General features: G+C 37.7%; 1 protein-coding gene across 2 annotated transcripts in view; it reads left to right on the forward strand.

The window, feature by feature from the left end:
• The window catches only part of LOC138855010 (huntingtin-like), a 76,455-nt gene that overhangs the window by 22,475 nt on the left and 41,868 nt on the right, over nt 1-12,112 (forward strand). For both annotated transcript variants that reach the window (XM_070101582.1, XM_070101583.1), the window contains exons 14-21: nt 638-844; nt 1,807-1,915; nt 6,269-6,366; nt 8,276-8,397; nt 9,094-9,176; nt 9,894-10,034; nt 10,676-10,745; nt 11,258-11,373. In XM_070101582.1, coding sequence (XP_069957683.1) covers nt 638-844; nt 1,807-1,915; nt 6,269-6,366; nt 8,276-8,397; nt 9,094-9,176; nt 9,894-10,034; nt 10,676-10,745; nt 11,258-11,373 — 946 coding nt within the window. The remainder of the gene's footprint in view (nt 1-637; nt 845-1,806; nt 1,916-6,268; nt 6,367-8,275; nt 8,398-9,093; nt 9,177-9,893; nt 10,035-10,675; nt 10,746-11,257; nt 11,374-12,112) is intronic.

Below are 12,112 nucleotides of genomic sequence, written 5' to 3' on the forward strand. Positions count from 1 at the left end.
CTAGAACCTTTTGAAGTGACCAAATTTCTAGCCAAAAAAGAGCAAAACACAAAAATCAGTGAAACAAACCATGGATTAGGTGGGGTTTGAACTCATGGCAAGGAAGTACTACAACTCCAGGTCAGTATGTAAGTCACTCGAGTGGGTTACACACTGGCTTGGAGTTTTATGACTCGCCATGAGTCTAACTTCACCCATTCTGTGGTTTGCAGTTGTGTTATTACAATTTCATGTGTCACCAATGAAATGTCATAAAATATAACGTCAGCTTCAAGCTTGCAGCTCGGCACCAGAGCCAGTCAGGCGTCCCTGAGATCTTCCGGACCAAGTCTCTCTTATCTATACCAGTATACTGTTGTAGTGTGATGGGTTATAAAATACACTATTATGGATGTGTAAGCAGTGAAATTTTTGACCTTACCAACTCATACAAATGGAAAACAAGCCTTTCTTCATTACTGTTGGCTGTATACTTTTGTATCTAGCACGGACAACATTGTGTTTTTGCTAAAATAATTTTATACAGTTTATAAATACATAAGGAGTTCAGTACTGTATACTGAAAATACATCAGTGCAGTAATGTGATACTGAAGCTGTTTTTAGATATCACTTTCATTTTAATTTGTTTTTTCCAGATTAGTACCTGAAATAATGAGCAGTGGAGACTTGATACACAAAGTGGCTTCCAGTCTTGTGCATAGTGGCTGCCTTAAAGGGGATAAAGAGGATTTGGGAAATAACCCACAATCACTTCAACACTGGTCTTGTAGGGGTCTTCCCTCGTTGCCAGTTGCACCACTTCATCGTCTCTTTACTGTGAGAAACATTACTCCACCTGAATGGTAAATGCTTAGTGTAAAATTATTCTGTTGTAGTATTAATCTTGTACAGTACTGTCAAGTGACAGTGTGAATGATGTGAAAGTGTTCCTTTTTTGGGTCACCTTGCCTTGGTGGGAGACGGCCAGTGTGTTACAGCAAAAACCGCCATAAAGTTGGTGATTTAGATACATGTGCAACACCTGTGTATCTTTATTTTGAAGAAATTTTTTCCAGTCAAGGCTGAGGAACTGATTACTTTATCTTCTGCTGTCTCTGGTTAATAAACTTTACATATTGAATTGAAAAAGCCACTGGTTGCACATGTATCTGATTCATAAAGTTTATACTACTGTGTGCTGATGATTCACAGAATCATTAACAGATATATTTACGATACAGCAAATGTAGTACAGGTGTCCATAATTTATGCTGTGGATATGTTCCAAACCCTTGGCATGTGTAGTTGGCTCAGTCAGCTCATAAATACTTAAAAACACATAATAAGTATCTTCATTGTGCTTTGTGAACCATACTGAGCTCGTATGGCTATCATAAATTGCATATATGGAATTACCAATAGAAACGTGACATCGCATAATGGTGAATACAAATAAAAGGAGGTAGATTTGTACATTTCATTCTGCAAAATGCCATACTGTACAGTCAGATTAGCAGTACATTTGGCAGCAGTGGTTTTCCTGTTGGACTGATGATTTATGAAGAGGCTTGAAGGTAGGTGTTACTGTAGAGTAGGGATGCACAGGCTCTATGTATGATGTTTTCCTCCACCATGAGGCCTGGTCATGGACCAGGCCACTGGGGCATTGACCCCTGAAACACCCTCCAGGTATACCACCTCTTGCTGTCAACCTGAGCACTGAATGAAATATGCCTACACACACATTTTACTATTTCATGGTTTATTTCTGAATTTGTACATTTTTTGTTCTTGCAAAACCTTATGAATGTGTCATTTCTTACAGCCACGGTTCAGCACAAGGCCCAGCAGCATCACAGGTGTCACATTCTCTCTCACGCCTTATCTATGCATTCACTACTCACTTAATGAGTACCAATAGCAAGTTTTTAATGGTTTGTATCTAGTATTTAGTTGTTGAAATAACTTTGACTTCAAAATATTTGAAAGTTATGATAATTCTTTGTACAATTCATAATTTTTATAATTTTCTTTTACAAAAAGAGTTTCTCTGACTAATGAATATTGCATGTTAAAAAAATGTGTGCAATTAAATTTACCAGAGGTGAGCAAGAGTAGCTATGGGGAGGACTTTAACCCTTAAACGGTCCAAACAGATCGATGTTCAAATTCATAGTGCTCCAAAAGTAGATCTACTTTTTTTTTCATATTTTCAAATTTTTTTTTTTTTTTTTTTTTTCAACAAGTCGGCCGTCTCCCACCGAGGCAGGGTGACCCAAAAAAAGAAAGAAAATCCCCAAAAAGAAAATACTTTCATCATCATTCAACACTTTCACCACACTCACACATTATCACTGCTTTTGCAAAGGTGCTCAGAATACAACAGTTTAGAAGCATATACGTATAAAGATACACAACATATCCCTCCAGACTGCCAATATCCCAAACCCCTCCTTTAAAGTGCAGGCATTGTACTTCCCATTTCCAGGACTCAAGTCCGACTATATGAAAATAACCGGTTTCCCTGAATCCCTTCACTAAATATTACCCTGCTCACACTCCAACAGATCGTCAGGTCCCAAGTATCATTCGTCTCCATTCACTCCTATCTAACACGCTCATGCACGCTTGCTGGAAGTCCAAGCCCCTCGCCCACAAAACCTCCTTTACCCCCTCTTTCCAACCCTTTCGAGGACGACCCCTACCCCTCTTTCCTTCCCCTATAGATTTATATGCTTTCCATGTCATTCTACTTTGATCCATTCTCTCTAAATGACCAAACCACCTCAACAACCCCTCTTCTGCCCTCTGACTAATGCTTTTATTAACTCCACACCTTCTCCTAATTTCCACACTCCGAATTTTCTGCATAATATTTACACCACACATTGCCCTTAGACAGGACATCTCCACTGCCTCCAACCGTCTCCTCGCTGCTGCATTTACCACCCAAGCTTCACATCCATATAAGAGTGTTGGTACTACTATACTTTCATACATTCCCTTCTTTGTCTCCATAGATAACGTTTTTTGACTCCACATATACCTCAACGCACCACTCACCTTTTTTCCCTCATCAATTCTATGATTAACCTCATCCTTCATAAATCCATCCGCCGACACGTCAACTCCCAAGTATCTGAAAACATTCACTTCTTCCATACTCCTCCTCCCCAATTTGATATCCAATTTTTCTTTATCTAAATCATTTGATACCCTCATCACCTTACTCTTTTCTATGTTCACTTTCAACTTTCTACCTTTACACACATTCTCAAACTCATCCACTATCCTTTGCAATTTTTCTTTAGAATCTCCCATAAGCACAGTATCATCAGCAAAAAGTAACTGTGTCAATTCCCATTTTGAATTTGATTCCCCATAATTTAATCCCACCCCTCTCCCGAACACCCTAGCATTTACTTCTTTTACAACCCCATCTATAAATATATTAAACAACCATGGTGACATTACACATCCCTGTCTAAGACCTACTTTTACCGGGAAGTATTCTCCCTCTCTTCTACACACCCTAACCTGAGCCTCAGTATCCTCATAAAAGCTCTTTACAGCATTTAGTAACTTACCACCTATTCCATATACTTGCAACATCTGCCACATTGCTCCTCTATCCACTCTATCATATGCCTTTTCTAAATCCATAAATGCAATAAAAACTTCCCTACCTTTATCTAAATACTGTTCACATATATGCTTCAATGTAAACACTTGATCTACACATCCCCTACCCACTCTGAAGCCTCCTTGCTCGTCCGCAATTCTACATTCTGTCTTACCTCTAATTCTTTCAATTATAACCCTACCCTATACTTTTCCTGGTATACTCAGTAAACTTATTCCTCTATAATTTTTACAATCTCTTTTGTCCCCTTTCCCTTTATATAAAGGGACTATACATGCTCTCTGCCAATCCCTAGGTACCTTCCCCTCTTTCATACATTTATTAAACAAAAGTACCAACCACTCCAACACTATATCCCCCCCTGCTTTTAACATTTCTGTCATGATCCCATCAGTTCCAGCTGCTTTACCCCCCTTTCATTCTACGTAATGCCTCACGTACCTCCACCACACTTACATTCTGCTCTTCTTCACTCCTAAAAGATGGTATACCTCCCTGGCCAGTGCATGAAATTACCGCCTCCCTTTCTTCCTTAACATTTAAAAGTTCCTCAAAATATTCTCGCCATCTACCTAATACCTCCCTTTCCCCATCAACTAACTCCCCTACTCTGTTTTTAACTGACAAATCCATACTTTCCCTAGGCTTTCTTAACTTGTTTAACTCACTCCAAAATTTTTTTTTATTTTTTTTTTTACACGTTTTCACATGTAAAACAAAAAAAAAAGATTACATTTTTTTACATACTTTCAGATGTTGAAAAAACGTATATACATATACGTTTGGACCATTTAAGGGTTAATGAGCAGTTTAGTAGATGTCTTGAGGAATACATGAGAAAAGTCCCAACAAAATTGTACATAACTTGTATAGAAAGCCATGGTTAAAGTTTTCTGCTGTATGCTATCATAAGATAACTTTGTTTCCCATTAGAATGTGTGTTTAGCACAGTGGCCATCTACACCCGAGGCAGGGTGACTTGAAGAAAAATGAAACGCAAAGTTTTCCTTCTTTAGGCAACGTAAAGTTTTCCTTCTTTAGGCAACGTAAAGTTTTCCTTCTTTAGGGGAAGGGGATACTGGCCTCTTGCTCCCAGCATTGTTGTCGCCTCATACAACACACATGGCTTACCGAGGAAAGATTCTTTTCCACTTCCCCATGGAGTATTAGAGTTACAATAGTAAGTTAATATTGTGTAGTGTATGTTACAAGGAAAAGCCCAAAGTTATGCATAGCATTTCAGGCAGTCTAAAGTTAGGACTAATACTTGAATTATAAAACTAAAACAATATGTTGAACAATGTACATAAATGTAGGTATATACATACAGCAGGCATGTGTGAGCATGTTATATAGGAATGAATGGAGACAAATGTTTTTTTTTTTTGTCTTGATTAGCTGTTGGAGTGTGAGCAGGGTAATATTTTGTGAAGGGATTCAGGGAAACTGGTTAGCTGGACTTGAGTCCTGGAGGTGGAAAGTACAGTGCCTGCACTTTAAAGGAGGGGGTTGGGATATTTGCTGTTTAGGGTGACATCTAACCTGTTATATCTGTGCATCTCTACAAAGACAGTGATAGTGTGAATGATGGTGAAAGTGTTTTTTTTTTTTTGTCACCCTGCCTTGGTGGGAAGACGGCCAACTTGTTAACAGAAAACATGAAAAAATATAATTACATAATACTGCGACACAAATTTTAATGAACAGTGAGCATTAGTGAAAGACATTTAATGTTAAAATAAACTTAATTTCTGGAGAATTGAAAAGTCAGTAAGGAGATAACAGTGTGTCAATGATTGGAGATATGATTATAGCAAAGGAACCTGGTTTAATTTATAATCTGGATATAAAAGTTTACTCACAGGATCAGTAATTTAGAGGTAGATTCTTTTGATACTGCTTAATTGTTAATTGAAATTATGAGCAACAGTAGGCCTAAAATCAATCCTTGTGGAATGTCACTTGTGACTGGTTCCCATTTTGATTTCACCCTATTCTTTTCGGATGTTTTTTTTTTTTTTGTGGGCAGTGTATATTGTAGTGGGTTTGTATTTTAATGTTGAGGAATCTTGGAGAAATATCTATAGAATAGTTAATGTAGAAGGAAGTCATGTTCATATTGGTGGGATAGCACTCGCAGTTTGGTATAATAGTCCTAGCTTGTAACTTGCATCACTCTCACCAAGAAACTTCAGTGAAAGATAAATGATCCTTAATAAATAATAATAAATCTGACTCCATTGGAAAGTGGAAAAGACTCCTTCCTCTGTAAGCCATGCTTATCATAAGAGGTGACTGAAATGTGGGGAGCAAGGGGCTTGTAACCCCTTCTCCTATATAAATTACTAAATGTGAAAAGAAGAAAAACTTTATAGTGTTTTTTTCTTTACCGGGTCACCGTGCCTCAGTGGGAGACAGCTGGTGTTAAAAACAAAAGATTTAGAGTTTATCCAATGCAATAAAATAAGTAGTGAGTACTGAACCCATGTGGAACATTCAGTGCAAGGAATAGTGAAGGCTCAATCCCCTGTCTGCTCATTGCAAGATTGATGCATTATCTACTTATCTGTTAACTACTTCCTTCCCCAACACAACAGAGCCTGTAGTGCCATGCTCGATTGCTGTGACCTGTTGTTATCCACAGCTTGGATGTGTTGAGACCTTGTCGCAACTCAGTGAGAAGTATCCTCCTGCCCTGTACCCATCAGCATGGGGTTGCCACATTACTCCAGTGCAGTCAAGGTATTATATTGGTTTTATATTGGTATTGTTTGAAGCCATGATGCAGGTGTGTTTGTCTTATTGTAGTGCTGTGGAGGTTTACTTTAGGCATACAGTATGTATTTTCTTAAATCCTCAAGGTATTATTCTGTGACATTTCACCTATATAAAGTTTTGTGCAATTCTCACAAAGATAGGTATATTTATTGCATTAATTAGCAGTAGATAAAAAATCAGATCAAAACATTAATGAAATCAAGATATATAAAGTTTAATTAAAATTGATTGAACTGAAAAATTTAACGCACATAACTCGCACTTAGGAGACTGAAATTTATAATGACATTTTGGCCCCACTTGGACCATTAACTAGGTGTCTGTTACTTGACTCACGAAATTGTAATGAGCAAACAAACCATACCACAGACGGGGATAGAACCCGCGATCAGAGAGTCTCAAAACTCCAGACTGTCGCATTAGCTACTGGGCCAGCTAGCCACAATAAGATTCATCCAAATAGGTATATTTCTACACCATAGGAAGATTAGCATAGGCACCACTGTGACCACAAATGCAAGTTTTACAGATACAACTGTCTGGAGTTTTGAGACATCGTGGGTTCTATCCCTGTCCGTGGTATGGTTTGTTTAGGTGTCTGTTATCCATGCCAGCATGGATAACAGACACCTAGCTGACATTCCAGTGACTGAGTGGTTGCACTGTTGATGTCCTTAATAGTTTTACAGTTGTTTAGTAAATGCCCCCAGTGTTGATTAACTTAATACGCAGGAGATGGTGGTGGCAGTACATATTAACTGTCAGACTGATCCATCTATCAAGTTCACTCCATTATATGGTGTTAGTAAATATCATGGTACCCATTCTCTGCAGTCTTTGATGAAATGGTATAGAAATTTCTGTTTTGTGAATGTTCATGATAATTATTGACAATCTTCCTCAAGGATCCTCTTCGTGCAGATTGTGTGTGCTCTGAGAAAGTAATTTATGAAAGTCATATTTATTTTTTTAGGTTGCAGGTTGGTAGACAGCAACCGCCCAGGGAGGTACTACCGTCCTGCCAAGTGAGTGTAAAACGAAAGCCTGTAATTGTTTTACATGATGGTAGGATTGCTGGTGTCCTTTTTTCTGTCTCATAAACATGCAAGATTTCAGGTACGTCTTGCTACTTCTACTTACACTTAGGTCACACTACACATACATGTACAAGCGTATATATACACACCCCTCTGGATATTTTTCTATTTTCTTTCTAGTTCTTGTTCTTGTTTATTTCCTCTTATCTCCATGGGGAAGTGGAACAGAATTCTTCCTCCGTAAGCCATGCGTGTTGTTAGAGGCGACTAAAATGCCGGGAGCAAGGGGCTAGTAACCCCTTCTCCTGTATAAATTACTAAATTTGAAAAGAGAAACTTTTGTTTTTCTTTTTGGGCCACCCTGCCTTGGTGGGATATGGCCGGTTTGTTGAAAGAAAGAAAAAGATATTTATTTTTGTGCAGTGTGAGTAGTGGTGTATCAAGTTAGGTAAAAGGACAAGTGTAACTAATGCAGAATTTAATCGTGGCAGCATTTTGCTCTCTAGGAACTTTGTCAAGTTGACAAAGCTCCTGGAGAGCAAAATGTTGCCACAATAAAATGTCAGATTAGTTGCATGTGTCCAAAATTTTACCTAACATCTTGTTGGTAATTCTACCAACATTATTACAGAGTGTATCAGGTTGTCTTTGTTAGTGGGTTTTCTATAATTGCTTCAGTGGTATGGTAGTGTTTTATCATCATGGTATCAAGAAATGGGAGGGAGTCATCTGTTTTGTCCACCTTGATTTATTCACACATTCTGTTTACAGTATTTGTATCACTTGTATGCGAATGACATGATTAGCATAAAGCTCACAAAAGAATTTTTTTACAGTGAAAATAAAATGCATACTGGACTGATCACCCACGTTCTCTCCTTGGCTGGAGAATCTCCATTTGCAGGAGATCTAAACGTACAACAGAACATTCTCACAATAGCTTCAAACATTCTTGCAGGTGATTAAGTAGTCTTATCACTTACTGATGATATGGTTTGCAGAGAATAATGCTATCAGGTATGCAGAGCATGCATTTATTTGCACAATATTCTTATCATGTGCATGACTTGAAAACGACTACGCAGAGTGGAATGTTATCCAAATACTGGCTTGTTCTGCATACTTGTGGTTTTATTCACACAATTGATGATGTAACATCTTGTTAGCTGACATCTGATGATTAAGACACACTTGCAACAGTTGTGTGTGTTTATTGTTGAAACATTTTTGCCTACACAGTAGGCTTCTTCAGTCAAATATAGAGGCAGCAGGTGTAGTAGTGAAATGAAGATGATGTAATCAGTCCATCACCCTCACATGTGTCTTAATCATCAATTTGTCAGTATTTTATAAAATTATCAACTGCTTGCAAGAAATGTTGATGTCCTGTATAATGATATACAGTGGACCCCCGCATAACGATTACCTCCGAATGCGACCAATTATGTAAGTGTATTTATGTAAGTGCGTTTGTACGTGTATGTTTGGGGGTCTGAAATGGACTAATCTACTTCACAATATTTCTTATGGGAACAAATTCGGTCAGTACTGGCACCTGAACATACTTCTGGAGTGAAAAAATATCGTTAACCGGGGGTCCACTGTACTATATACATACCGTACTGCATTTATTAATGATCAGTGTCCTCTTCAGGTATTGCAATTGAAGTTTTAAGACAAGGCAGAGAAGACGTTGTAGGAGCTAAGGCACCATGGGCATTCTTAGGGGCATCGCAGGTACAAGTCAATATTATCAAATGTCTCTTACTGATATTTCAGCATCTGTATGTAGAATATTTTTACGAATAGTTACAGCATTACTGTATAGTGCAAAGTTTAAATGTGGGAAGGATGGGATTGCATGTGGCAGTAACTTAACCAAATTTAGATATTTTCATTCAGTATTTTTTAAGAGGCTTGTTGATATTTTAAGCATTTGGAGATTTAAGAAAAACAAGTTGTACATATTTTTAGTAAAGCATTTCATGAGAGTTTGAAATCCTATAATTCATTTTGATGTTTGTTTTGTGACACTTTGGTGAATTTGAGATTTTGCACTATGTTATTTAGAGTCTTTGTATGATTTGCTTTTCATTTCTGTGCTTGTTTATGTGTAATTAATTTTTTTTTGTAGGGTAAATCATTTTAAAGAACAAATATTATTTTGAAGTTTGGTCTGTTTTTTTGTAATAGGTAAATAATGTTTTCATGTTGGCCATTGTTTCAGGTGCTATCAGGACATCTTGTCCATATATGCATCTTATGTTTATTACTGATATTTAAATACCTACATAACCTGCACATAGACCGAAAAGTCATAATAAGCTTTTCTCTTTCCTATTTGTGTATTTGTTATTGTTCCAGTCATGGTATTGTGCCTTTTTCTTGATTTAAATACCCATATAGACTGTCTAGTAACTCGTTACTAAGAAAAGATCCTGCACTCATCACTAGGTGACTGCTGTGGCAGAGTGTGTTGTTCAGCACATCCTGCGTATACTATGTGTATACACCCATGTGTTGGAAGATATCTTACCAGGTTCAAGGCCTACACTTGCTCCTCTTACTCCACAGTCAACGCTTTCTCCAATTAAAGTAATTATAACAGCGAAGTACAATGCCTGCACTTTAAAGGAGGGGTTTGGGATATTGGCAGTTTAGCGGGACATCTAAACTGTCGTATCTGAGCTCCTCTTCAAAGACAGTGATTGTGTATGAGTGGTGGTGAAAGTGTTGAATGATGATGAAAGATTTTTTTCTTTCTTTTTGGGTTACCCTGCCTCAGTGGAAAACAGCTGATGTGTTAAAAAAAAAAAAACAGTGACCTGTTGCGTCTGCATGTCTCTGGCAAGACAGTGATAGTGTGAATGATGGTGAAAGTGTTTGTTTATTGGGTCGCCCTGCCTTGGTGGGAGACGACCAGCATATAAAAAAAAAAAAATATGCTGACCTCCATGTGTATGTGGTACTGTATAAAGCCATTTATGTTGTTATGCTATTTTATACTGTAATCATGTGTATTATTTTATTACTGTAATGAGGATGAGGAACAGGGCATAATTCCATTTTTGATATGTGGTGGGTAGTCAAATACAATTAGTTGTTCCCAGTTGTTGCTCTCTGCATGCAGTGTCGTTCTGATAATACCTTTGTAGTACCTTTCTGTATCTCCTTCCTGATATTCATGCACTTCTGAATTAAACTGCCTCAAGCCTCTTAACATTTTAATCTTACAGAGAAGATCAAGAGGAGAGACTACTGGTGACAAGAACCGCACACATTCACCTAGCAATGGAGAAAAACCTGGTAAGTAGCAACAAAGTGTATTACAAGCATTAATGAAAGACCACAATTTATTATTATTATTATTATTATTATTAACACATCGGCCATTTCCCACTAAGGCAGGGCGACCCAAAAAGGAAGAAACGCTTTCATCATCATTCACTTCATCACTGTCTTGCCAGGGGCATGCCTACACTACAGTCAAAAAGCTGTAACATATTAACACCCCTCCTTCAGATATGTTGCAGTTTTTTAACTGTAGTGTAGGTAGGGGGGGTGGGGATATTTACTGTTTGGAGGGTCATCTGAACTGTAGTATCTGCACTTCTCTGGCAAGACAGTGATAATATGGAAGTGTTTCTCTTTCGAGTCATCCTGCCTCAGTGGGAGACTGCCAGTGTGTTAAAAAGTAACAATAATAATAATAATAATTTAATATGGAAGTGGATTTCAACTTGGAAGATGTGCTCTGTCACTACACATCTGCTTTGATGACTTTTTTTGTGTTCTGTTTATTGTAATGTCGTACACAGATGGTGAAGAGAAGGAGAGGAAGCCGCTGAAACCTGGACCTATTGGAGCTTTCTCACACTTGCCAGAGTATATTAAAATGTATGATGTGCTCAAAAATGCTCACACAAATTATAAGGTAAACAAAAATAAGTTTTTTCTTACATTTGAAAGATTATATTTAATTTTGTTTGTTATAGTAAGAGTATATGTATATACATCCTCTCCTCACTCAGTGATGATGGGCTCTCTGACCAGTATGCATATCTAAATAATGTATATTAACCCCTTGACTGTCGCAATCCCAAATCCTGAGGTGTATCCTGGTGTCGCAAAATTCCCCCCCCCCCCCCCCCCCCCCCCCCCAAAAAAAAAAATTGTTTCTTATGAAATGATAGAGAATCTTTTCCCGATTGTAATGACACCAAAAGAATGAAATATGATGGAAAACTGATGGAATTATGCTCTTGCAAAGTTAGCGACCTAGGCAATATTTACGAATCGGCGATTTCACCCACTTTGAGCCCTATTTTCGGCAAATTCCATTGTTCCAGTCGACCAGACTCATAACTATTTCTTTAGAACTCCATTTTTTCTATCGACTGAGTACAAGAAACTGCCCATTTACCGATTTCAACTACCCAATAGCGTGGTCAGAAATTTGCAATTTGGCCAATTTCACGAAAATTAAAAAATATCACAATTTCAAAATAGGGTCCAGAATGAACAATGCAGACATTCCTGGCTTTAAAATAACATTTTCTTTGTTCATCAGTCATGTCTCCAGGCCTCTCTGATATTACTCTTGCTTTCTATTTTGAATTTTTATTCAAACAAAAAATAGAAGATTTACTGTCATGCAGACTACTGCAATACTG

This window comes from Cherax quadricarinatus, chromosome 78, assembly GCF_038502225.1.
Source record: "Cherax quadricarinatus isolate ZL_2023a chromosome 78, ASM3850222v1, whole genome shotgun sequence".
NCBI lineage: Eukaryota > Metazoa > Arthropoda > Malacostraca > Decapoda > Parastacidae > Cherax > Cherax quadricarinatus.